General features: G+C 48.3%; 1 protein-coding gene across 2 annotated transcripts in view; it reads right to left on the reverse strand.

Moving 5' to 3' along the window:
• Window positions 1–27942, reverse strand: part of ANKRD45 (ankyrin repeat domain 45) — a 241976-nt gene that overhangs the window by 79982 nt on the left and 134052 nt on the right. For both annotated transcript variants that reach the window (XM_085600086.1, XM_085600085.1), the window contains 2 exons: window positions 20866–20960; window positions 2253–2391 (listed from right to left, as the gene is read on the reverse strand). In XM_085600086.1, the coding sequence (XP_085456212.1) occupies window positions 2253–2391; window positions 20866–20960 (234 nt within the window). The remainder of the gene's footprint in view (window positions 1–2252; window positions 2392–20865; window positions 20961–27942) is intronic.

A 27942-nucleotide genomic window follows, 5' to 3' on the forward strand; every position in this document is an offset into this window, starting at 1 on the left:
AGAGTCTACGTGTGATTCTAATATTTTGGAAATAAAGTTGCCTTGGTGTCATGGATAGTTGTCAATTAATGAATGGGGCGATCAAGCAATCATTCAGCAAGTTAAAGGAAGTTGGATGAGTGGAATGCACAGTGTTTATTATAATGTGTTATCTTGAGACATCAACAGTTAATGTTGTATGGTAAAATGAAAAATAAAGTTATAAAAAAATACTCTGTGTACCTCATCTTTTTATCTTACAACTCACTCCTATTCACCCTATAATCACCTTTATTTCTCTATCACACCGCATTTTCTCTATAGGTCCTCTCTGTCTAACCTTTCCTGTTCTTTCTACCTTTGTTTGCCTCACTATTCTCGTGGACTTCCCTGTATTGATATAACTGCTCTCTCGTTGCCCCTCTCTCTAACTTGCTGCTCCTGCCCTACCTTGCATCTCTCTATACTTCTCTCTCTTTCACCATCTTTGATTCGGTCACAATCTAGCTCTTTTTAATTTGCCTCTTTCTACCTCACCAACTCAGTAAAGCCCATCCTTCATCCTTCTAACATCTTGATTTCTCTAGCTATTTCCATCTCTATACCACACTCAACAACCGTATCTGTCTCTCTACCCTTCCTTACATACCTGTTCCTCTTTCTAACTCTCTGTCTCTCTTTCTGGCGACTTACGTTAAACCTTACACCTCGCCTATCTCTCTACCTCATCTCTAGCTCCAATTTCCTTCTCTTTCCTCTACACTTCTCTTGCAGTGTCATTCCAGTTATGATTCAGTGGGGTTCCCAAGCTCCAGTAATGATTACGTGGGGCTCCTCAGAAATCAAAAGGTTAAGAACCACTGATCTAGAATTCCGAGAGCATGTCTTTCTTGCTCCCAAGTTGGACCCATTCTTGAAGGAAAGGACCATTGTAAATTAGGTCAAATTAACTATAAACAAAGGTCTTAAAAGTCCTCAATAAGCATTCTTTAAAAAAACAAGGAGCCTATTTACAACGAAATGTCGGAGGGCGGAGCTGTGCCAATTTTGGCAGAGGTGTGTGCTCCAACAATTCCAAAACGCAAGCATGCACCGTATTTACAACAATGCAGCGCACCCCTGTGTTTTCCCTAGCGTTGGCCATAAAATTATCTTCTTCATGCCTATGCACCTATCCTTGCACCAAAGTGCAAGGGTGTGTGCTTTGCAGGGAATGGTTGTTTATGTGCAGGAAGGTGTCCCTTACTGCACACAAACCATAATGGTGACTTGTTACATCTATGTGTGCTGGAGAATGCAGCACACATAGACGTAGCAAATAGTCATTATCTAATGATTCCTGCACATAAATAATCATTAATGGCATTTTGCTCATTCTATGTGAAATTCAGAATACAGCACACATAAAAAAACAAAAAAAAAATTGGAGGAGAAATAGAATGGTGAAACGAGGAGAAATACATCTAACGCCTGCTCTTGCATGACATTAGTTTCTGGTGCTGCCTCCGATTTACACATACTTGTAAATCTGGGGCAGAGCCAAAAAGCAATAAGTGTTTCAGTGGAACTCCCACAGCAACGCCCATTGCACGCTTCTTTCATGCTAAGTGATGCGTGTAACGGGGCCATATTTACAAGGTGGAGTTAGGCCACAAAAAGAGGCTTTGCTGAACTTTGTAAATATGTAGAAGGGCATAGCGCCACCAGAACGTTGCTACAAGTGATGTTCTGGTGGCACTATCCCCTTGAAAATATACCCCAAAGGCTCTTAGAAAAGTCTCAATATCAGTAGTACTTTTCGGGCCAACAATAAAATAGAACTGGGTGACTAGGATGGTGCAGCACATGACTCTCTGAGCAGCCTTTGCAGAATCATTTTAACTAAAGTAAAAATGTTTTTGTTTTTCAAATCTTTCAAACATATTTGGATTCTAAATATTATTTTTAGAGATGTACCATGATCCTGCTGTGCATTCAGAAATCTTAAAATGATCTTAAGTTCGAAGAACATGAGGAAATGAACGTAATCTATTCTTGAAAAGGTAGGTGCGAAATATGTAAGTTTTTCTAATATCTGAAAGTGGGGACGGGAGGCATATTTCCACATCCCCCTTGTTCTGGTACTCTGAGCACTTCTCTGTGACACACCTGCACACAACTCTCCAATATTGGAACACCTCCGTGGCAGTACATTTGGTAACTAGTTTTACTGAATAATCCACCCATTCCAAGATCATCGCCTTTCTTTTGTTGTCCTCTCCTACGGTACTCACGTGGGGAATTCAGTTTGTTGAATATGGCAGTTATGGTTGTCTCCAGCTGAATCTTCTGATCCACAAAGTCCTGGACTGTGGGGCTCTTTACATTTTCTATCCACTCAGATTTGGCTTTGCAGGCATTCAATGCTGTTTTCTGAAATAAAGTACCAAAAAAATATTTAGACATGGCTTGAGATAGGAAAATGGGGGTGAATTAGCGTTGTGGCTGAGAAGTTCCTTAAGGTGTCGCAGTACCTTTCAAGGACACTACCGCTAATAGGTAAACAGCCATTAGTACGCTGATGTTAGTCCGCGTACCATTACTTGGCAAGCGTTACAACGCATGCGATGTTACAACGCGTAGCCTTTACTACGCAAGTTGTAACACCGCATGCGTTGTAACGCTTGCGAAGCAAAGGCTATCAACATTGTTGTGTGTAAAGGGACGCACTTCCGTTTCCACCCAACGACGTGCGCAACTGAGGCTGGAAGCCCGGAGAAGAGGAACCACGGCTGAAGGAGAAGAGAGGGACCGAGGAGGGAGAGGTAAGACGGGCTGTGTAGTATTTAAGGGTAGGGGGAGGGTCGTGCAGGGGGTAGTCTTTTTGGTTTTAGGGTAGTGTAGTTGTGTTTTTGTAGTGTAGAGTAGTGTATTTTGGTTTAGGGTAGTGTCAGGGGGTTGTGCAGGGTAGTGTTTGGGAGTAGGAACAGGACTAGGGGTAGGTGCAGGGTCGTGCTGGGGGTATTGTTTTAGGGTTTAGAGTAGTGTTGTGGTGTTTGTGTAGTGTAGGGTAGTGTTTTAGGGTTTAGGGTAGTGTTGGGGGGGTCGTGAAGTGTAGTGTTAGAGTGTAGGGTCCAGGTAGGGGGAAGGTCGTGTCGGAGGTAGTGTTTTAGGGTAGTGTAGTGGTGTTTAAGTAGTGTATGGTAGTGTAGTGTAAGCATGGTTTTAGTGCAATGTTTTTAATTAGCATAAACCATAGTACATTTATAACCATTTGTGTTATAAATGCATGCGCAGTTAAAACTTGTGAAGTAATGGTTTATGGTAAGTAAAAACATCGCACTAAAAGCATGCGAAGTAATGGCATGCGAAGTATCGACATACATTCCCGCTAATATGGTACCACACTTTTCAAAGGCAATGCCTTCTGAGCAGAAATGCTTTCGAATATATAAATAAGAAATGGTAGCTTCTGGCATGCTTTTGGGTTTGAAAAATCACCAAACCCAATTAACTAGGTTTATAAGAATCTGCTTCTGTGAAGTCAATAACCTTTGGCAATAGTGGATTGCTTTGCACTACACTTCCTCAGCTAGCACGTCTTGCTTAATTTAAGAGTCTCATATTCTGGCCGACAATCTACCTGATGCTGATTACAAAACCCATATCTGATCAAAAAGTCGATAATTACCTGCAAATCTCAAATCTACTAATTCCAGTCTAATTTTAACTGTATGGCCTCACACTGAGGCTTAGCCCAAAGCTTTGTCATAAAAGGGAGTGAACAAATAAAATATTTAGGGGCTCATTGCGATAGGGGGTGTACCATATCGGAAACGGGACTACCCGACATGCTGTCGGCGGTCTCTTAAGAGGCATTACAATGCAACTGCCACCACGGCGGTTGCAAAGCCAATATTTTGAATTGCGCCAGGTGCAGCTTGCTGCAGCACCCGCCGCAATGCAAAATAAGGACACCTGACATATCCCCGCACTATGTGGCAGGCGGTGCCTGCCACATGGTGCAGGGATATGTCGGGGGGCACCATAGGTGCCCCCAAGTGCCCATATCAGAGGACCAGGGGAAAGGAGGACCGCCATGGGCCCCCAAACTCCCTTTCTGTCTGGCTTTTCATGGCGGGCTGGCCAGTGGAAAGGGACATCAAAATACTTATGATTCCCCTCAGACGGTCCGAAGGGATCCTTGAGCCCGTCGGAACCGTGGCGGCCGGTCTTTCCGACCGCCAACAAAACGCCTGCCTTTGTTATATGGTGGGCGTGAAATCTGCTTACGATGGCGGTGAGACTGGTGGCAGTCTCACCACCACTGTAATCAGGCCCTCAGTGATTAGCAAAGGTTCACCTGATTTGGTCAAATGTGCACCATACACAGTCATTAGACCACTTATAAATGGTGCCAAAAATGTTTGTTTTCTCTTCCATATACGTTGTAGGGCGAGATGCTAAAGCCTACCTGAAGTCAAGCATCTAGACTTCACATATCAAGGCTGAATTGTCTACTGCCAACTCGAAGAACAAGTTACTTACCTTCGGTAACAATGTATCTGTAAGAGACATATATTAGTTATAGATTCCTTAGCTTAAAATGACCCCCAGGCATCTGAATGGATCCGGAGAAATGTTCTTCAGCAGTACTCATGCGCGTCGTAGTCACAGGGATGACGTCAAGGTGCCTACTGAGATGCCGCCCCTGCGTGCCGACGTCAGTTCAGACATGAGCTTCCACGCCAGAAGCGCAGAGCCATGAAAGACACTGACCACTGGTGCGCCACATTAGGGTCCTGCAAGGGAGTCCATATCCCTAGAACTCAGTTCGCAGAGCGGGGAGGATGGATGGGGTGTTAAGGAATCTATAACGAATATATGTCTCTTACAGATACATCGTTACTGAAGGCAAGTAACTTGTTTATCTGAAAGAGACTATAACTTATAGATGCCTTACCTTAGAATAGATACCCCAGCAATACCAACCCCAGAGAAGGGACTGCGGACCAAGTTTTGAGAAGCCGGCACCCTGCACCAATCCAGACAACCCTTATGGTGATTTTAGTGGTCTTAGACAACCTTAGAAAGCTCTCCAAGTGGTAGCTGTGGAGAGTAGCCTTCAGGCTTAGTCCAGAAGGAGTGTAAAGCAGCTTGTTTTACCAGACATAATCTTATTGATATGGATTAAGTGAAAAAGATCCACACATTGTATTTACAAAAATATGTATTTATTAAGTAACACTCACTAACACATTCAGGTATCTCCTAGCCGGAGATACACACAATGCACGCAATACTTTTCAATAGAAACAGGTAAGTAGCACGTAATACACAGTGGTCACCAGGAGGGACACCGAACCATATACTAAAATAGTGGAATGCTAACCACGACTCGAGTCAAGATTATGCTCAGAAGATGTTGAAATGTTGGGGACCCAAGGAACGACAAAAGGTAAGTAACTAGGAGCGCCATGGAGACTGTGTGCAGAGTCGGAACACAACCGTGATCAATGCAAGTCAATGGATAAGTCGTGGTTGCAATTTTCAAAAAGAAGGACCCTTCCCTGTGGGCCCTGAAGAAACCCCATGGAAGACATAAGGTTGGAGAGCCACCCCATCCATGGATACCCTAGGAACCAAGATACCTACACCAGGGAAGCCGTGTGCATAGGTGAGAAGTGGTGTCGGAAATCGCAATCGAACCCAATGGAGGACTTCAGGAAGATGTTGGAGAAGGAGAAAGTGTCCGGTGGAACCCAAAGGTGGATTAAAGTCAAGAAGTACCTGAAAGCAGAGGGGACAGAGTCTATGCCACTTGGAAGTGACCAGGAGGCACGGAAGAAGAATGCCCACCAATGTCTGGTGCTGCAGGAGAGTTGACGGTGAACTTGGAGCTACAGCTGTGTGGACCAGGCGACTCTGTGGAAGACCAGTAGCCATAAAACAAGTTCCTCCCGCGTCAGATGTCGAGAGTTGAGGGGTCGGTGTCCGGCGGGAGAACCAACAAGCCTTGGCAACTGCAACCAACGTGGAAATGGAGAAAGGTGCAATGTCGGGACCAGGAAAATCCAGGAGGCTCACCACAAGCAGGGCAGTCAGGGCAGGCACCGATCAATAAGGGGTGCCTAAAGAATAGGAAGATGTACCTCAAGAGGACCCACAGGCTGGAGACACTGGAGTTGCAAGAGGACCTAGAGCAGCACGAAGCAAGAGATGTCCCATGATGATTCTAGGGACCCACCCATAGGTAAGCCCTTAAATACCCTAAGGAAAGGGTTGGGACGATTCAGGAGTACCTCCCAAAGGAGGGGCTGGACAAGGGGGAAGATACTTCCCTGTCCTTTGTCCAGTTTCACACCAGAGCGGGAGCCAATGGCTTCCTGAACTGGTTTGAAATGGACTATACATGAGGGTACCAAGCGTGCCCTGCACGCAGACTATGTGGTGCTGGCAAGCGCTCCCAGCCTGCCCCAATACACTAAATCCTGCCTGGGAGGTGGTCACACCTCCCTGTGACAGGATAACTATTGTTCTGCCTTCCCCTATCCAAGCTTGGCACAGCAGCAGGAGGGCAGAAACGTGTCTCTGACCGGCAGCAGCCCTGGCATGCTGTCCGGGTTGGGAGACTGGTACCAGGAGTACCGAGGGCCTCCCAAAGGAGCTTTACGGTGCATGGATTCATACCTTTCACACCGTTTACGGTGTGTGGGTATGATTCCAACATGTTTAATACCAAACATGATAGGATTTGTTGCGGCCAGTTTCGAGATGGTCACCGCGTAATGACGTGTTGCCCCTCTATATGTCATATGAGTGCCTCACTTACAACCTGGGAGAATGGACTCCGTAGGTCGTAGGGGTGTCCTGTTCATGCAGGGGCACCTTCACACTTGGAACCAGGCACCCTGCCTTCAGGATTGCAAAGGGCTGCTGTAGGGGTGACTTATAGTTTTTGAGTGCAGTGACCTCAGATATAGGGAAACCTATATATTTCCTAAGTGGTGCTAGCACCAGCTTTCACAGGCTGCAATGGCAGGCCTGTGGTTACAAATTGAGTAGTCTCGCATGGGTGGCATAATACATGCTTCAGCCCATGGGGACCCATGTTGCACCAGTGTCCAATCTGTGATGTACCTAAGTACTTCGAAACAAATTTAGGGGAGAAAGCACAGAAACTGTGGTCCTGATTACCAGTCAGACTAGTCAGAAACAGCATTACATCAAGCAAAAAGTGGGGGTAACCATAAAAGCAGATCCTACTTTCCTACACCCCCCCCAAACATAAGGAGATGAGATTAAACTTGCCCAGCCGAGTCTTCATTTTCTAAGTGGAAATATCTGGAGAGTCCCCATACATTGGCATGGTTATTCCCAGGTCTATGTTCCGCTGAATATTCCATCCCCTGTAGGAAAATGGACCACCTCAAAAGTTTGGAGATGTTACCCTTCATCTGTTTAAGTCACAAGAGGGGCTTATGGTCCGTCTGAACAATGGAGTGAGTACCAAACGCCAGGAGCCCCTGTGCTGGGCTTGGACCAAGTGCCCAGAAGGACATCCGTGAGGGCTCCATTGAAGGGTAAGAGGGGTTCAGAGGAAGTTGCTGCCGGTTGAAGCACCTCCATCGTTGCCAGGGAAGGTCAAGTAGGGTCAACCAGTGTCAATCTTGATCCAGGCCTGGATCCACGGCGGCACGCCGGAGCCGCCGGCATCGAAGGCCCAGAAGCCCCCAACTGACTCCGTGGGGCCCCAAGGCACACCAGTGGGTTTGGGCTGTCCAAATACACGGTGGAGAGCTTTGTAGAACGTACAAAGCTGGGCAGGGGACACCCCCCGGCTCCCGGAAACGGGGGGAGGTGCGGAGTCGTCCCGGAGTCAGGAGCCGGAGATGGAGCCTCAGAGCGACAACGCTTCGGATCCTGCGTTGCGTCATCCGTATAACAGGGAGAAGGCAAAGACCGATGGTGCTTCTTCGCCTTCCTCTTGTGCTTCGACTTACCCGAAGTGTGTGAAGACTTGGATGAGGTGTGATGGCTCTGTGATCTTCCCCTAGAGTGAGACCAGGAAGGATGCAGAGCCGACTGCCGGGCCTCCAAAAGCTTTTGGGACCCCTCCTGCAAAGAATTCGGATTCATGGTCTGACAGTCAGAGCACAACTTCAAGTTGTGGTCGCGCTCCAGGCACCAGAGGCACATGAGGTGGGGGTCCGTCACAGACATCAGCTTGTGACAGGAGTCACAAGGCTTGAAGCTGGTCTGACAATGGGACATCCCTTGCACACCAGGAGTCAAAGACTCGAAAAAAGAAGTTGAAAAAAGTAGAAAACGTTTAGTCAAAAAGTGACTAAGGGGCAAGCTCTCTCCGGATCTGCGCTAGTCTGGCGCGGAAAAAGAAAGAACTGATGTCAGCGCGCAGGGGCGGGTCTAAGTAGGCACTGCAACGTCATCCCAACGACCACAATGCACATGTGCAGGGGCACTGCTGAAGAAAAATTCTCCAGATCCAGTCTGACGCCTGGGGGTAATTCTAAGGTAAGGGATCCATAACTAATAGTCTCTTTCAGATTTCAAGGTCATGCCTTGACAAGGGCGCCAGAGTCAGCACTGCAGTTGACTCCATTCTATCGGTCAGAGGGGCGCTTTGTGGCTGGTTTTGATCATTTGAAAATATAGACAGCAATCTGACAACATCATTTTCAGACAGCATTGCCAGTATGAGAGGGAATCGATGGAAGCCGATGGGAATGCATGCATCTGCCTCAGTCTAATAGTACACTGAGGGGGAGATTTACCTACTTTTCAAGTAGTGCACTGCAGCAGCCACAAGCGCTGTGCTATGTGAAAATGAGAGAGGAGGAGAGTGCCCTATTTACTGAAATACGGCACTCTCCTCCCCTCTCACTAGCACCAGCGCTGAAATCAGCTGCCGTGTGCCACGGAGACATCTTTGCACCATGGTGCAAGGGCGTCTCCATGAGTCTAGCATAGGTTTTGTACTGGAAGGATACCCTTCCAGTAGAAAATACTAGGCTGAGACTCACTTCAAACCTTTTCCCTCTTTGTATGCAAGCTGTACAGTGCAGCACACATGTAAAGTCGGAAAAGGAATGAGAAATTAAAGCATTTCTCCTTCCTTGCGCCTACTTGAAAAGGGTGCAGTTTTCTCATGCTAAACCCAATCTACTTTACTTAGTAAATTGGGTCTAGCGTGAGAAAACTTGGTTGGTTACATGGGAACACCCATGCTCTACCCTTGGTATGCCCCCATGGCACAATGTAATGCAAATCAGCGCTATGCGCTGCTTCGTGTTACTTTCTGTTATTTCCAGCACTAAACAAGTTTTGCGCTGGAAAGTAAATTGGAAAAAAATTATTTTGCACTTATTTGCATCACTTTTGTGTAAATCTCCCTCAAAGCATAATAGTGGTGTTTCAATCCTATCAGTGTTTAAATCTAGTTCATGGCTGTCTTACCATCACCTCACTGCTTAGCGGGCTCACCTGGACATGAGTCACTGCTTTCACACCTCTATGGGACCGATGGTAGCATTATAGCAAACAAGAAGTGAGAAAACAAGCAGACCTATGCTTTTTTTCTACTATCAAATTATATGTGTCTGTAAGTACAAGATAAGTTTGTTTTATAAGGGTGTGAGCTCTCTTTGATGCTCCGGAATTTGGAGTATGGTATAAGGGTATCAAGTTTTATATATCAGGCTACCAAAATACCGCAGTACAAAATAGCAATGATCAAAATATTGACAATGTAAGTATATACAGATTATTATAGCTTCACTATTACATCTCTATCCATATTGTCTACTGGCGGTAGACAGTAGGTAGTTATAGTTGAGACATGTTTCCGTATGAAAAGTGTTTTTTTGACTTGCCTATATCTTTGGCGTTGTTTGACGAATCTTTGCAAAATTTCCCCCCCTAAAGTGCACCAGTGATTCTTGTTGTGCAGCAAAAGTTTTGAGATGATCTCTCAAGCGGGAGCCGAGAAAAAATAGGGGTCAAAAAAAGTGTTTTTACAATATTCATTCTCATAGGGATTTTGACGAGGACTACAGTCCAAACCGCTGGGTCACACTAAATTTGGCAGAAAGCTAACTCTTTGTGCAGAAAGAGTGCTTTTGGTTATTTGGTGTTAAAAAAAAACAAAAAAGTGCAAACTCCTGACCTCCACAATTTAGCCCCCGTAGGCCAGGTCCCGGGGACATGCAGTATTAATAAAAGGAGGGCGCATGGGGCCCCCATCCTGGACTCTTTTGAACCCCCGGGAACCACCAGCCCAGGGCTTTATTTTCAATCTGGAGGGGGCCATACAATGGTTCAAGCTCCTTGGATCACAATCTCCAAAGGGCGGGCTAAATTAAAAGCAATGAGGGGACCGCGCGGACCTCTGGAGACCTATATTATAAAAACGTGGAGCGGGACACGACCCTGGGGACCACCACCTCCCTGGGGCCAACTCGTGCAGATCAAAGGAGGGGGTCCGCATGGCCGCCCTACTGGAACTATACTTGGCCCTGGGGGCTGCCACCCCCCAGGGCCGGCTCTTGCTATGTCCTGGGGTGCCCACCCCCAGGACATAGCTGTTTGCTGTGACTGGGCGAGAGCTTTTTTTTTTTTTTTTTTTTTTGGGGGGGGAAAAACCTTTATTGGTCACAATCAAATCTTACACAGCTTATCACCTACAACCTGAGTGAACAGGCCGGTAGCGGCAATGCAGTATCATGAGCAATGAACAGTATCTAACTAGGATCCACCATTTAACACAGCTCAAACGCCTACAACCCTGAAGGGCCGGCAGCGGAATAGGAACCCAAACTGCACAGGTATGCAATGATGCGTAGTGACAAAGCAATGTAAAGTCAACAGTAAGTAATTGAGGTTTCGTTTATCTGTATTAACCAACTTAAGAACCACAAAACATCAAACATCGATTCCCTCCCAGGGTGTGTCCATCATACACAGTATGTGGCAGAAAGGACTGATCGGCGCGGAGCTGCTGTACGGCGAATCTCACTGAAGAATGAATTAGGAGCAAGGGGCGGCACAGCTCCGCCCCGTATAGCCGGTCCGTTGCGCTGGGAGGGTGTAGTATGAGCTAACCAGGGAACCAGAAACTTGGTGCTACTATCTAGAATGCCATGCTGCACGCGCTATCAGAGAACCAGGGCCTCCCTACCCAGGAGTCAGGGGGAGTCAGAGAACCACCGGCCACCCCTCCCGAGTATCCGGCGCGTGGTGTGTAAGCACATCCGAAAGCGTGCGGCAAGTCAGGGCAAGTCAGATACGCTGTGCGCGGCATGCGTTGAAAGGAAAAGGTGCAAGTGGAGTAAGGAGATGCATAAGCCATGGTCGCCCGTGGGGGCAGACGCCGGACAGCGTGTAGTAGGCAGACCGTCTCTTTCCGAGTCATCGTGCAGCCCCCTCCCTCCTTCAGTCGAGCTTTGAGATCGCAGGAGATATGCAGTGAGGGGTCCCCATAAGTCTTTGGGACGGGATCTGTGAGGCAAGAGGTCAGCATAGCTGTGAAGTTGTTCCTGCCAGGTTGACATCGTAGCCAACCAGGTCTTGAACTTGGGCGCTCGCCCTCGTCTCCATCTGCATGCCACATGCCGCTTAGCCAGTAAAAGTCCCAACGCGAAAAATTTCTGATGCGCCTTTAACGTGGGGCATGAGCGGCACGGCAGGGTGGTATATCCACCCCGACCATTACCGAAAGGGCCGCGAACACCGCGATCCAGTACTCAGCCACAGCCCGACATGACCATGCCAGGTGCATGAAGTCCGCTCCTGACTTTCGGCATCGCAGACAGCGATCATCATCCCGGAGTCCGAAGCGGTACAATTTAGCCGGGGTGAAGTAAAGGCGATGTAAGAACTTAAAGTGTACCAAGCGGAGGCGGGCATTGCCCGTCACGGCAGTAGTGTGACAGCAGCTTTCTTCCCACTGGACATCTGACATTGGGGCACCCAGATCGCTGTTCCAGTCAGTCCGCGCCTTAAGAGAGGGGGGAGAAGGAGCCGCTTGTACATGTTTATATAACATCGAGACCACATGTGTCGGGGTGGTCGTCTGGAGCAGGGCATGTAAAGGTGCCATAGTGTCCGGCTCATCCGGGAAGTTGGGAGTGACAGCCCTAATATTTTGCCGAAGTCGGGTGTAAAGAAATGTATCCATTACCGAAGGGGCGGTGTTCCCAAAGAAGTGGGACGCAGTGTGAAAGTTCCCCTGGTGATATAGGTCGCCCCATGTGTGGATCGCCAGCCGCGCGAGCAGCCTGCGTCCAAGCTCCTCGCAGGTAACACTTAGTCTGGGGTCATGTGCCAGAGTCATACGGGGAGAGTACAGGAATTTAACCTCCATATAATCTGCCATGCGTTTCCAGGCTTGAACAGTGCAATCAACCGTGGTGGGGTCACGAGTCCCCAATCGAGCCTCTGTGTACAGATACCCGGAGGGTTTCTCGGGCCTCATAAACCCATCTTCCACTGCCAGGTGAGCCATAAAGGGGGGGAAGGGGGGGGGGGGGGGTGGAACCAGTACAACGCAAAGTGGCCCTGGCCGCAATCATAGTACCTTCGAAAGTTCGGAACATCAAGCCCACCCTGATGATAGGGCAACATAAGTGTCCGCAGTCCAATCCTGGCCTGCTTCCCGCCCCAAATAAGTCGGGACAGCTGGAAATTGAGGGTCCGGAAGAAGTATGCCCCTGGGCTATATGGTATATTGGTAAAGAGGTACAACAATTTGGGAAGTACTACCATCTTAATCAGGGAGATGAGTCCCGCCATAGACAGCGGGAGATGGTTCCATTGCGTGATTTTATCGGAGAGCTTGTCTATGACAGTCCCGTAGTTCGCTCTAAGAAGGGCTTCCCGATTCCTGGTCATCCTAACCCCCAAGTATGTTATCTCGTCCGCCTCCCACACCAAGGGGTAATCTAACGGGAACTGCGCAGTATTGTCAGTCAGGGGGAATAAAGCAGACTTCGCCCAGTTGATTTGTATGCCTGATATAGCGCCGAACTTAGTCACCTCCCGCAATAAGGGGTTAAGGTTCTCTTGCGGCTTGTGAACGTACAGCGTCATGTCATCCGCATATAACGCAATGAGCAGTTGGCGTTCCGGATAAATAAGAGATTGGTGCTTGTGGTGTTGCCGAAGTTTGGCCGCCAGCGGTTCTATAGCGAGAGCGAATAGTACTGGAGAGAGAGGACACCCCTGACAGGTGCCTCTGTGAATAACGAAGGGGGCAGAGCGGGACCCATTAAGCAGGACCGCTGCCTGAGGTCGGCGGCACAACAGTCCAGGAAGTTGAAGGGTAGGCCCATCCGCTCCAACAGGGCCAGCAGGTAATTCCACTCAAGTGAGTTGAACGCCTTAGTGGCGTCCAGGAAAACCGCCGCAGCCTCGCATCGGGGATCGATGTCTTGGATCACTGCCTGCAGGGTGCGCAGATTGTGGGAAGTCGCCCGGTTCGGGACGAACCCGGCCTGGTCGGGAAGGACGAGACGTTCCATCAGTAGATTAAGGCGCGTACCTTCGCCAGTATCTTACTATCCGTGTTCAGCAAAGAGAGGGGTCTGTACGAGTCACAGTGCTCTGGGGGTTTACCCGGCTTCAACAGAGATGTGATGAGGGCCTCGCGCATCGTCCCCGGTAGGATACCTTCCTCAAGGGCAGAATAATACAATTGCTTCAGTATAGGGGCAAGGACATGGATAAAGGCTTTGTAGAAATCTATCGGTAAGCCGTCCGAGCCCGGTGTCTTGCCCGACTTCATGGACATTATCGCGTCTTTGATCTCATCAAGTTCCAGTTCATGATGCAGAAAGTTCTGCTGGCATGGGCCCAACCAGGCTACTGCGGTGTCGTCAAGATACTCATGTAATGCAATCGGAGTCGTCCTACGGGAGGTATACAAACCGATGTAGTGATCAGTAAGAACTCGGAGCTGAGCCGCAGTGTCCCTCTGCGGGATCCCGTGTCCATCCAACAGAGAGGACACGTAATTTCGGTAACGAGATGGCCGTACCGCCGAAGCCAATGCTCTACCGGGTCTGTCACCTTCGCCATATATCCGCGCAACATAAGGCTTCCCCAGGAACTTGCACTCTTTAGCGGCCGCGTCTGTATATTCATTCAATTTCTCTCTAAGACGTGCTGCGATCCCCTGATCATGTGTGTTCCGCGCCTGCTCGCGCTCTAGTTGCAACAGTTCAGCCTCCCGTCTCCGCACGTCGCCGCGCAGGCATATGAGGACCCCTCCGCCCTTCGCTATGCACAACCCCCTCACAGTAACCTTGAAAGCTTCCCATACGGTAGTGAACTTGGAGACTGTGCTAGTGTTACGGTTAAAGAAGTCTGTTATGTCGTCCTCTAATTCTGCCAGAAATACTGAGTCTGTGAGGTGCGCAGGGTTGAGGCGCCAGTTCAGGTATGGGGACACATCGAGGGGAACGCGCAGCGATAATAACACAGGGGAGTGATCTGAGAATGTTCGTGCCAGGTGACACGCCTTGACCAGCCATGGGGCAAGGCCAGCTGACAGAAATATATAGTCGATGCGGGCCCAAGTGGAGTGTACAGCGGAGTGGTGTGTGCCTTGCCTGAGCGAGGGGTGGAGATGTCGCCAGGCATCAATCATCTGATGCTCGTCAGTTATGTTAACCAGGGTGCGTTGGGTATGAGAGTAATGAGACGGCTGAGGGTGTGAACGGTCCGCCGCGGGCCGAAGCCCGGTATTGAAATCGCCTCCCAGGATGACATGAGAGATGCCTAGCGTCTGTATCTTTCCCCACATGTTCAGAAGCGTCGCCGGGTCATCTACATTGGGGCCGTAATAGCAAGCGAACAGTATTGTGTGAGAGTGAAGCTTCCCCCAGATCATGCAATATCTGCCACAGGGCCCCACCTCAGTTCCCGCCGGTATGAACCCCATCCCGCGCCGCACCAATATAGTCACACCCCTAGCATAAGTTGAGTAGGACGAGAACACCCTGCATGCAGCCCAGCGTGACGCGAATGAGGGGTCCCCCCGGGCCGTAAGTGTGTCTCCTGAAGCATGGCAATAGAAACTCCCTGCCTATCTAGGTAACCCAAGACCTGACGCCTCTTTCTCGGGTCGTTTAACCCACGTACATTCCAGGAGACCAGCTGAAACTGTTGCACAGGTCCCGTGTCCCTAACGTCCCCCATTGATCCCGACCCAGTAACGCTCTACAGGTAGTTACAGCATGGTACAACACAATGCAGTCAGTGTAGCAACCAAAAGGGACCCCCCAAGGAGCCATCCCATTTTCTCCTTTCCGCTCATTCATTACGCATGATTCAGTGGTTTGAGAACAACAACATCGGAACTTATGCCCTCCCACACCGGCTACCCCAACTGGCCGGGAATATTGATCCCACCCATCCCTCCCCATCCCCATAAATACCAACCCAAGAAATGAAGACTGTAGAACATCAACCCCTACCCCACTGGGGGGGGGGGGGTGCAGAGGGGCTCACCCATCGGGGGGATAATGTCTAGGGGCGCCCAACCTGCCACCCAACTCCTTACTTTCACCCACAAGAACCCAGACGCCACGTCCGGCTTCTTAGTGTGGGACGGAGGTGGGTGACCGAGCACTGAAGTAAACAGTTACCATTTCAGACATCTATAATAGTAGAGGGTTACCTCACCAGGAAAATGCAGTAGCGTGATCAGAGGAGTTCTGCAGCGGCATGTGCACGTGGCCCTGTCACCACCGCAAGCGCGGTCAGTCCTGCTGTCCCATCGGCGAGGGCGACCTAGAGCGACGTTGCGCCTCTTTCTCTCGAGCCTCGTCCTTCCTATGCTGCTTGAGGAAATCTTCAACCTGCTGCGGCTGCTGAAAAAAGAGTTGTTTGCCGTGGTGAGATATTTTCAATTTCGCAGGGTAGAGCATGGCATACGGAATCTCCCGGGCTTGTAATTTCTTTGTGACGACAGCGAATTTGCGTCGAGACTCCTGTACAGATGCAGTGAAGTCAGGGAAGAAGGATAGCGTTGCATTGCCGTATCGCACTGTACCTATCTCCCGTGCACGGCGCAGGACAGCATCACTATCCCTGTAGTTCAGGAACCGCGCAATGATGGGCCGCGGAAGGGACCCAGGAGGAGGGCGGGCAGCTAGGGACCTGTGCGCTCTTTCAACGATTAGGTGTGGGGAGAAGGAGTCTTTCCCAAATAACTCAATCACAAGGTTCTCAATGAAGGCCTCCATTTTCCCCGTATTGGTGGACTCCGCAAGGCCTAAAATGCGAACGTTATTGCGACGGGACCTGGCCTCTAGGTCCTCATTCTTGTCCGCAATTATTTTAAGGAGTCTGTCCATTTGAGTCATCTGTTTGCCTGCGGTAGTGGCGCCATCTTCCAGGGCAGAAATCCGCTCCTCAGTCTCCTGAATCCGGATGTCATGTTGATCCAGTTTAGCTACGACCCCGTCCAGTCGGGCATTCATGGTATCAATCTTGGAGTCGATGGTCGAGAGGCTTTGCTTCATGCCGAGTAATAGGGACTTCCAGTCCTCATCAGGGGCCTCGGCGGTCAGAGGCCCGCCACTTGCGCCGGGCGTCGGCGGGGGGGGGGGGGTGTCTTGGTCTCGAATGGTAGCCTGGATTGGCGGGTGTCGCTGCGGCCCATGGCGCAGCCAGGGGGGGAGCTCACCGCGCCGTCCGCGATCTAACCAGAAGGGAAGACCAGTCAGGATGTGAAGGGATACCGTCTCCGAACACCACACGGCCGTAGCCCAACTGGAGTCGGGTCCCGGTCCTCAGTCCACAGGAGGTCGGCAGAAGGACGGATTCCACGGGACCAGGTAGGGCCCAGCACAGGTCAGCAGTAACCACAGCAGGTGAGAGCGACCAGGAAGGTGTAGAGAAGTGCGGGGTCGCGGAGAGAATGTGGGGCAAGTGGGGCACCCACCAGCCAGCCAGCAGGATCAAGGTGGAGTCGGCCCCTCGGTGCCCCGGCCACGCGGCCCAGAATCGCACCGCGGTCCCCTCAGAGACCTCCGGCCGCGGGCTGAGTGCACGGCCGCAAGCGGTGCAGGCAGCAAGGGCGGCGGGGGAGGAGGGCCAAGATCCACAGGCAGCAGAAGGGCCCCAGCGAGGGGCAGCCCAGTCGTCAGGTGTCAGGGGGGGTCCTCAGTGGTTCGGCGCTGGAGTCTCCCCACCGCAGGAGCGAGACCGGGCCCGGGTGCACCCGCAGTTCGCCACAGTTAAGGCCACAGAATGTCCTCCGGTCGCAAGGGTGGCGCCTATCGCCCCCCGCTGCGGAGGGCGGCGGAGGACTCCAAACTTCCAACGGGACCCCCAGAGGGCAGCTCCGGCGAGGCGTCCGGCCGAGGCCCCAGGCACCTCCCAGCTCGGAACCCCGCAGCGCCGTCGATCACCACAGCCGGTGTCAGGCCACAACAGGCAGGCGGCCAGCTCCCCCAGAGCCCGGGGGCAGCCCGAAGCAGAGAGGAGCCGCGAAAGCCGTCAGGGTCCCAGCGAGGTAGGCAACGGCGCTCTCCAGCCCGCACAGCGCTCGCAGCCCGGGGCGGCAGTATCGGGCCTCCCCAGCCCAGGGCAGCAGGTAGCAGTCGACCGGGGTCCTCGGGGCACGCTCCTTCCCAGCTCCGTCCTCCCCCGCAGTCCGCAGGTGATCCGCAGGGCAGACGCACTCACCCCCGAGACGCGGAGCCTCCAGCAGGCCGCTGTATCCCCAGGCCAGAGCAGGCCCCAGGGCCGCGGAGTCTAGTAGTATGCACAGCCGACAGGCATCGGGTCCCGCACAGGCAACGTCCTCCGCCAGGCAGTACCACAGCCGGTAGCGCCGCTCACCAGTGTATGAGCGCGCCGAGTTTTATACCGCTGCAATCAGCAGACTCTCCCGGGCAAAGCGGTGAGGGTTGTTCCAAGGATGATATGGTCAGGATAGCATGAAGGATGATGAAAGCGCCCGGTCGGGCAGGAGCCTCACTATAGTGCGGCCATCTTGGTTCAGCGCCACCTAGCGCTCCACTGGGCGGGAGCTTTGACAGCTGCTGCTAAGTCAGAGCAAACAATCCACTTCCAGCAAGTGAGAGGTGATAAATGCTCTCGCTTGCTGGAAGAGGAGGTTTGCTCTTCTTGGAGTGAATCATTCAGCAGCTCTGCCGTGCAGCAGCAATGCTGGCTCCCACAGGAGGCGGGAAGCCAGCTGGGAATGCGGGGCCTTGAGGCTCCCCATGCAGTCCCGTGGGAGAGCAGAAAGAGGCAAAACAAAGTTCAGAAACAAGTGGAAAGAGGCAGTATAAATGTCAGAAATGACCAGAAGGAGGCAAAATGAAGGTCAGCAAAGAGCAGAAAGAGGCAATATAAAGGTGAGAAACGAGTACAAAGAGGCAGAATAAAATCAGCAGTGAGCAGAAAGAGGCAAAATGAAGGTCAGCGATGAGCAGAAGAGGCATTTAAAGGTCAGCAATGAGCAGAAAGAGGCAAAATAAAGGTGAGGAAAGAGCAAAAAGAGCAAAATAAAGGTGAGAAACAAGCAGAAAGAGGCAGAATAAAGGTCAGCAAAGGGCAGAAATAGGCAAAATAGAGTTCATAAACGAGCAGCAAGAGGCACAATAAAGGTGAGAAACGAGCAGGAAGAGGCAGAATGGAGATCAGCAACAAGCAGAAAGAGGGAAAATAAAGCTCAGAATCGAGGACAAAGAGTCAAAATAGAGGTCAGCAGAAAGAGGTAGGATAAAGGTCAGAAATGCACAAAAAGAGACAAACTAGAGGTCAGAAACCAGCAAAGAAAGGCAAAGTAAAGGTCAGAAACCAGCAGAAAGAGGCAAAATAAAGGCCATCAACGACCAGAAAGAGTTAAAATAGAGATCAGGAACAAGCATAATCAGGTAAAATATTAGAAAATGTTCGGACTAAGCGCAAGGGTAGACCGTCAGGGTAGACACCGTGAGGTTAGAGATCCACACTTGATCAAGGGTATGTCCTTTTATATGATAGGGGGATGTAACATGCTGATCGCAGTTCAACCAATTTAGTAGGTCAGTTAGTTTTAATGAGCTTGGGCCATTCATCTCATTGATGGCCCAATAGTTAAAGTACAATTAAGTACAATTTTAGCATGGTTGATTAATAAGTGGGATATTTGTTCCCCCAATAAGTTGGGGAAGTGAGGCATGTGGTGAGGGGGCCTGTAGATCAGTACACAAATCAGAGGGGTGAGGGAAGAGTCAAGTTTGATAACTAAACTCTACTGAGGTAATGTCTAGGGCAGTGAGAGTGGTAAACTTCAGATCCTGATGGGATTATGGCAGCAACCCCTCCGCCTATTTTTCCTGTAGCCCGATTAGTCTGAAGAATATAATATTTACTTAGGAGTGCTGCGGCTCAGGGGAAAGCCAGTTTTATGTTAGTAGGAGAACGTCCGGATTTGCAGTCTAGTAAGTGAAATATTTGTAATTGAGGTTTCACCACTGACCGTGTGTTCAGATAGATGATTGTTAATTGAGTCATCCTGCGGTTAGCCTGCTTAGGGATGTTGTCTTCAATAGAACACTGTAAATATAGTTTGGGGATATGATCCCTAATGTTTAAAATCCCCGCTAATCGGGATAGAGTAGTGGGTTTGAGTGAGTAGTCGGTAGAGTAACAATGTCTCAATTCGAGCGAAGAGTGGGTGAAAAATTGGGCATAATGACTAGCCCCGGACAGCAAAGGACGGGCACAGACGGGCTTCTCCTTGGCGCGTCCGCTGCGCTCCCGTGCTGGAGCCGGCATGAAATGGCCATGTACTGCTCTAAGCTCCGCCCGCCAGCCGTGATTGGCTTCTCCTACGCGGCTTGGCCAATGTGAAGTAGCTAGAATCAGGTACTGACATGGGCTTGTGCAAAATGCAAAGTGGAACAATAAAGATTCCCAGTTAACACACAAAATCTAATTCAACAGTGCACAGTATTAAAAATGCATAGAGTAAGTCTTTAGCAGCAGCAATACCTATATTAATCGCTCCCGCGCTGCAGCCGGCATTAAATGGCCATGTACTGCTCTAAGCTCCGCCCGCCAGCCGTGATTGGCTTCTCCTACGCGGCTTGGCCAATGTGAAGTAGCTAGCATCAGGTACTGACATGGGCTTGTGCAAAATGCAAAGTGGAACAATAAAGATTCCCAGTTAACACACAAAATCTAATTCAACAGTGCACAGTATTAAAAATGCATAGAGTAAGTCTTTAGCAGCAGCAATACCTATATTAATCGCTCCCGCGCTGCAGCCGGCATTAAATGGCTGTGTACTGCTCTAAGCTCCACCCCGCCAGCCATGAATGGTTCCCACTACCGGGCTTGGCCAATGTGAAGTGGCTAGCGTCAGGTACCGACACAGGCTTGTGCAAAATGCACAAGCCCGTGCAGTCGTGGAGGATCTCTCTCTTTTTGGGGGGTGGGATTCGGAATGGAAGGGTTAGTTCAATATAGTGAAGACTGCTATAAATCCTATTGGTTCAAACAATCTGAGATACATCTGGCTGTTGTCCTGTTAAAAATCAATAAAGACACATGTGAATAACTACATCTCTGTATAGTATTATTATGAGATACTCAAGACTCTCACTTTTGAGATGCCTCGCTCTTCCACTTTAATTATATTTACCACCACCGCTTGGTGGTCATGGAATTCCTTATATTCATAATTTTTTCAGTAAAATTGATCACATTACTAAATATAGCCTTAGACCGATTACTCCCAGCTCCCTAAGCATCATGCCCTCCACAGTTTCCAGAGTGTGTCTCTGATTCTGGCTTTTCATAAACAAGTACGATGGTCAATCTACCCCTGCTCTTCACTTCTATCTTCGGGGAACAAAGACCTGGCCAACATCCTTCCAAAAATACCTTGTCTCCTTTGCTAAGTTTTGCGCGCCCCTTTTCCGAATCTGTAATAGTTTGCTGAATTTGAGTGATGTACAACTTCAGGTCCTGCTTAGCTTCTAGATAAAAAAGAAAACAATTTTGAGTAAAAGTTCATGAACAGATCTCTCAGGTCTTGTCACATTCTGATTGTCCACAAGTTAGTCATTCTTTAATGAGTCATTAATAATAATCACCATACCAAAATCATGTCAACAGCAAAAAAATCAGGCAAAGATTGCTTAACAGGCAAGCTAGTATCAATATGAAAAGACAAGCAATTCTAACACGCTCAGTTAAAGGAAAATACACAATATTACTAATAATAAAAAACCATAAAACCATTGCACTCGGCTACAGACCATTGATATTGAGTCAAAGTTGAAATTCATAAAATCATTGTAGGATTATAACTCCACCCAGTGCTAAAAAAATTAAAAGATTTCTATGTTGTATAACATATTTCAGAAAATAAAATGTAGCATACTCTGAGGGGAAGATTCCTCACAAGGGCAGGTATCTATAGCAGCAATGTCATACTGGCCCAGGGAGAAGCAAAGTTGGCATCGACTCGACCCCAAACAAAATCTGGTCAAAAGCATCCTATCCCATAAATCTGTCACGAGGTCCAGATGAGGCTCCAGGCCTGAGAAGACATAATCTTGGCTGGAGGGTTTTAACAGTTCCACCTTTTCCCTTTTACGCTGTCTTATATTGAAGAAATGCTTTGAAAGCAATCCCGGATGTCCTTTCTTAACTCTAGTGGCTTGTAGAAATGGACGGTCTACCAAGTGTAGAACAAGTTAGCTTGATATGACAAAGTTGAGGGATCTGGTTACCCGGGTCACATGAAAGGCAATCAAGAATTACATCTTTATTGAACAGGGCGAGGGCATCACACCAGATTGAGGACCATAGTAGGAAAGGAGCTAAATTAATCTTGTCCTCAACATGATCTAGAACAAGCTCCTGGCGTACAGCGTAATTAGGGCTACTCGTAGGGAGGCCGAAAAAGTGCCCACATACCCCATTTTCCTCTGCCTTGAGGCTACAAAATGTTTTGTTCCCCCATATTTCTGCACCATAAGTTTAAATTGGGATGCATTTCCTTTCGTAAACTTCCAAAACAAAGACAATTGGCCTCCTACTTATATTAGATGCCAAATTAAATAAAAACCCAGCCGATTGTGAAAAGCAATTTCTCCTTAAAGAGACATGGGGCCCAGGATTTAATTAGTCAAAAGTTACTCCAAGATAGGGAAATTCATAAATCCTCTTGATGGGTTTACCCTTGATGGACATACAACAATATTTAAGATTCTTTGGGCCGCAAGCCATAATAAAAGTTTTTGAAAGATTGATTTCCAAATTCAAGTAGCCTATGAAAGATACATAGGCATCCAACAACATTTTAAGGCCATTTGGAGTTTTTAAGAGAAGGATTGTATCATCCATGCTTAGTAACACAGATCATGTTTACTCCTAATAACTGGCATGCCCCGTCCCTTCTCCGCCAAGAATAGCGTTCAACCCATTGATTTACAATAAGAAAAGTATTTGTGCTAAGACCAGCCCTGCACTACTTCCCAGCCCAAGCCAACTTCCTCACTGTAACCATATCTTATTGTGGCAGAAAGATCATAATGAAGGGCCCACAAATAGTCCACCAGACCCCCTTCAAGCCACATAGATTCCAAGATAACCCACAGCTATAATCTATTAACACTATCAAAGGAGTATAAGAGATCCAAGAAGGTTAGATGTACGTCACTATGTTTAGCAAATGTATATTTGCATATCAGCATATGTAAATAAGGCACTGTTCCATTTTCCCCAGACCTATCCCGAACCCATACTGTACTTCGGATAGAATACTGGTTTCTGCGGTCCAGAGCATGAGCCTGTCAAAAATATCCTAGCAATCACTTTCACTGTGGAATCTAGTAAAGACATAAGACTATAATAATGGGGGTCCTGACAATTCCCTTTTAAAAAATAAAATAAAATTGGGACTATTATATCCAATTGCTCGGACATCGGGAGACCAGATTTACAGGCTGCGTTTTTGCTGTTAGTAAGAAGCAGGTCCACAGCTTGGTATTCTTTCTGTATTGATACATAGGCACTTCAGCTGTGCTTGTTTCCAGTTTTTAAGTTTATTTTTAATATGCATAGTTATTAAAAACCGTTGCACTGTTATGAACTTATCAGGATAAAATATCGTTGTGGTTCAGCAGTAAAATCATTGATACATAGAATAAAAATGCTGTGCGGTGCTTACATACAAATTTACAAAGTAGCTAATGAAACCATTTCAATAAGTGCCGTTAAAATGTGACAGTAAAAACAAGAGCCCTAAAAAATATGCAGTGCAGTACTACATGGCTGTGATAATGGTGGTTAATGTGGTCTACGGTGCACATCATTTGTGTATGACAATAGGGCCAAACAGCCACATGGCGAAAAATGAAAAGAGTGTGTACATATCAGGAGGAGGCTCCTAGTGGATGGGCAGCAGGTAAGAGTTATCCTATATTGGAGGGCTCTTTATGAGTTGTTAAGATTACGTTTTGGGAAGCAGCTTCCGGTTGGCATGTCGGGTTCTTCATTGTCCGCCTAATGCTAGAGTAGTTTGTGCGCTCATATAGTGTTATTCATTTTTTGTTCCGCCAGTGTGAGAAATTTGACCACTCTGCAATTCAGTTGTATGGCCCCTGAATCAAAGCATTCCAGCACCGCTTGCCTCCTGGTGCGGGTTCCTAGCTGCTTGAGAGGGGGCTTTGGCAGCTGTATCCTCTCTTGCTGCAGCATCATGTATGTGCTGATTAAGTGCAAAAGGACTCCTGGGCCTGTGTCACACAAGCTGCAAGTGTTTGGTGAGCATGCCCTCTGCCATGGTGGAAAGTTCTTGGCGCATGGAAGAATGCCCAGGCGGTACTTTAAGAACTTTATTTTGAAAGTTTTAGGGTAACCCTGATTGAAGTATTTTTGCGGAGCGGATGATTTGTAAGAGTTCAGGGTCATCCAGGCATGAGATCTGGCCAAAAACAGAGCCTTGTCCTCCAGCAAAGAGATTTGTTTTATAGACTTCCAGACCAATTTTTTAAAGGATGTCTGTTGTAGCTGAGTGTTCCAGAGATTAGTGAGCCTTGTGATCTCAAGAGATTCTTGTAGGTAGCGTCTACCTGGAGAGGTTTCCCTATGCTGGAGTTCTTGCCATAGCAACTGATTTAGAGTATTTGAGGATTAGAGTCTAATCTTACCCCAGCAGATGATATAGGTGCCATGCCTGGCCAGCGATTGTTTTACTAAGCCGATCTCCAGCCTTATTTGAGCTGGTGAAGTGTATGTTTGTAGGCTGAACATGGTCCTCTGCGCCACGATCAGGGAGCTGTCCAGTTGCTTAGCATCTCTCCCCTGCAATGCTTCGCTGCCGTAGGTTAACCTGGGGAGTAGCTTGGCCTCTGCTACCTTCAGGAGAGGGCATAGTGAGGGCCCCATCAGTTTTGATGACAGGTTTTTCAGCATTATCGATACGACCAGGCCTCTCCTTCTGATTTCTTCTTTCTGGTGAGTGAAAGAACCTTCCTTATCAATGATGATACCTAGATATTTGTAATCAGTGGTGGATTCAATAAGAACACGTCCCAGGTGCCACCTCTTCTGCCGCCGTCTTTTGTTGTTTACTGTCATAGTCCGAGTTTTCTTAAAAGTTATTTTTAGATTGTTCTCTGCGGCATATTTCTGCATTTTGTCAAGTAGATGTTGGAGACCAACGTATGTGTGGCACAGCAACATCACATCATCAGCATACATGAGGTTGTCAGTGGTTTGCCTCCAATCCTGGGTAACTGTGTGTTGCTGATATTGAAAGCTTGAGGGAGGTCGGCCATATAGAGATTAAACTGAGTGGGTGCCAGCACACAACCCCGCTTCAGGCCTTTGGTAATGGGGACTTTCCTAGAGAGGTGAGTTCCCCCTCCCAGCTTTACCTGGACCCAGGTGTCAGTGTGTAGAAGTAGCAGGATGTCCAAGATGACCTGAGGAATTCCCCAGCATGTCAGCTTCGCCCAGAGTTTCCCCCTCTCAACATTATCGAATGCCGCACTAAAGTCAATGGAACATAGTTGTAATTGCTGGTTGGCTATTTTGGTCGCATCAATAAGAAGAGAGAGTGTGAGTGTGTTTGTTGTCGTACCAGACATTTTGCAGAGGCCGGTCTGGTTTAGCGGTATTATTTTATTGGCATCTGCCCAGACTGTAAGGTCGTCCAAGATGGTGCCTGCAAAATACTTTGCCTCATTGTCGATCAAGGCCACTAGGCGATAGTTGCTAGGCCAGGCATTATCGCCGCTCTTGTCAGCGAGCCTTTCCATGATTCAGGTATTCTGCCTTGTGACCGGACTTCCAAAAATAAAGGTTGCAGGAAATTTGCCCAGTCGGTCAGTTTATGTTTAAATAGAGCTGGTGGGATTCCATTTGGACCCGGGGCCCGCTCTCTTCTCCCTTTTGCGATATGCTTCTTGATTGCCGATAGAGGTGAGTCGCCTGGCTCGCACGCTGATGTTCAACGCCGGCATCGCCTTAGGGCCTACTCCCGGGAGATCGCATGACATCCGTCATTTTAGGTTCATTGAGCAGGTGTCCCCGGCTTCGTTGTTAAAATGCTCGGATAGAAATGTAAGCTATATGTCCTCTGAGATGTGTGACGAGATTCCCTCATGGTGTCGGCTAATTATGGTGTTCACCTTTTTCCAGAATCGGGTGATGGTCTTATGGTTTGCATCATGAAGGAGCTTTGCCCAGATTTCATCTTCTAGCTCTTTATTAATTTCCCATTTCAGTTTCTTCAGAAGCTTCCGTCGGTCTCACAAGAGTATGCATGCGCTTAAGTCCCCTGAATGTCTTCTCAGGCGCCTTAGAATGGAATTTATTGATGTCTTCAGCATTTTTAGTTGGTCCCTTTGTGCTTTGGAGATCCTGTTTCTAAGGCCGAATGACCAGTCAAAGGCTGCTTTCGGTGGTGGTGTGCCCAGGAGGCTTAAGAGCTTTGCGGTAAAGTATTCCCAGTGTGTTATTCGGTCAGTTGTGCCTGTTGCTGTTGACTGAAGATCGATTGCTGTTTTTGACAGAGACTCCGTGGTTGCTACTGCACATTTGATCCTCCTTAAATTTGAAGTAAAAATAGGCACCAAAGCTGATTCTTGTCGGATAGCAGAGGTTGCAGAGGCTGACAGTGGAATTTCCTATGGTCGATGGTCGCTGTCCCCCTTCTCCCCCATTCTGAACCCATAAATGAAGGGAAACAGAGAGAGACTTGCAAACGTGTAGTCTAATATTGAGCATGATGAGTTGGTGGAGTGTGAGGGAAAGGGGGGTCCTCAGGGAATCTGTCATTTAGAGCCATGAGGTTTAGATGTTCTAGGTCTTCCAGGAGATGTTTTTTCTTGCGGCTCTTGCTTGCGATTGGCGGGGCGCGTTGTGGCGGGATGTTGCAGAGTGAAGTGAGGATCGCGGTCTCTTTAACCCCCGATATGCCAAAGAGATGTTGATTTAGGTCCCCGGTTACAATGAAATATGGAGTGCCATTTCAGATTTGAAGCTGGATACTTTAGCTATTAAGTTTTCTGAGTCTTTGGTTTTCTGTTTTGGGTTGACTGACAAGGACCACCTTGTCTTGCCCTCCATGGAGAGAGAAGGCGATCTTCACTGCGGAGTTGTCCGGTGCAGGGGAGCTGACCAGAGCCGCTGAGGTGGCTCTCGTTGTGGAGACATAGGTAGACGGCCGTCCCGAATGGTGTCCAAATTTGTTGCTCATTGTGGTCGGTATGGAAAAGCGCATATAGCCTTGAATGTGATGCTGTAATGTGAGCCATGTTTCCTGCAGCATAATTATATTGAAAAGTTTAAGGTATTGCAGAAAGTCATGATCCATGGTTTTTGTCGATAGGCCGTTTTTGATCCACGAGCAGAGGCGGAGTGGGTTGGCGTCTGCTCCATCTCTAAGGCTGTTTTGTGTAGGTCGTCATTGCCTTCCTGTGGAGGATATTGTCTGGGTGATTGATCTGAAGGCAGGCGATCTGCACCACATGGCAGATGCTGCCGAAGAGCTATTTTGTCTGTCCATCCTCAGATTGGCCTCCCGCTGAGGTGACTGACCTAGAGCCCCTCTGAGCACTGAATTTGGGCCCCCCTGTGGTTTAATGGATGCTGACCTCAAAATAAGGGCCAGAAAAGAGGCAGATATGCTGGAGTTAGATACGGTGTAATGCCTATCCCCCAAGCTTTGAGTTTCCCCTGTTCAGTTATAACTTTCTGGGCGATTGTTGCTGATTTTCATGTGGCATTAGTGGCCTCTGGCATTGAGGGGTCTACGGGCAAATTAATTCTATCGAAAGTAGGTCAGTTGAGCTCAGATCAGTGAGAGTTGGAATTGCTTGCAGCAGCCTTAGAATATTCCCCCTGTTCAGGGTATTCTTTTGATGTAAACATGGGATAAAGGAGAGTGGCGTGGGAGGCCTTCTGTGTATCTCCCTGCAGCAGTATTTTCTGTTGAAGGTCGTTGGCAGGAGCTAGGGTGCCAGGTTGGCGACTGCTGTGTAGTACTGCCTTTGCCTGGGTTTCCCTACTCTTGCTCAGCAAACTTGCAGTTGTGTTCCTTGGCTCTGTTGGTGGAGCAGGTAAAATAACATTTTGTATACCTTCTCTATTTTGCATGGAAATACTAATTATGTAACTTTCTAATTACTAAAAGTATATTCATTGTGCCGTGTTTAAATTAACCAACCTTACACTTTTATAAACACAAATTACACGCGGGACTAAATGCAAATTGCATGGCAAATAACCATAATCAATAACTGTGGTACGCATATTAACGTTAGATTGTGTTGATATAGAAAAATGCATGGTTATATTGCTTTTTGTGATATTTTTGCATTCCTGCTAGGACAAAATGGTGAGTATTATTGCTTTAAATGTTGCTATTAGCTAGGAAAACCCTAATATATAAAGGGATTAGTGTGGGTTTAAACATTAGAATCTTAATTTCCGTATATTAAT

This window comes from Triturus cristatus, chromosome 4_2 (genome assembly GCF_964204655.1).
Source record: "Triturus cristatus chromosome 4_2, aTriCri1.1, whole genome shotgun sequence".
Lineage (NCBI taxonomy): Eukaryota > Metazoa > Chordata > Amphibia > Caudata > Salamandridae > Triturus > Triturus cristatus.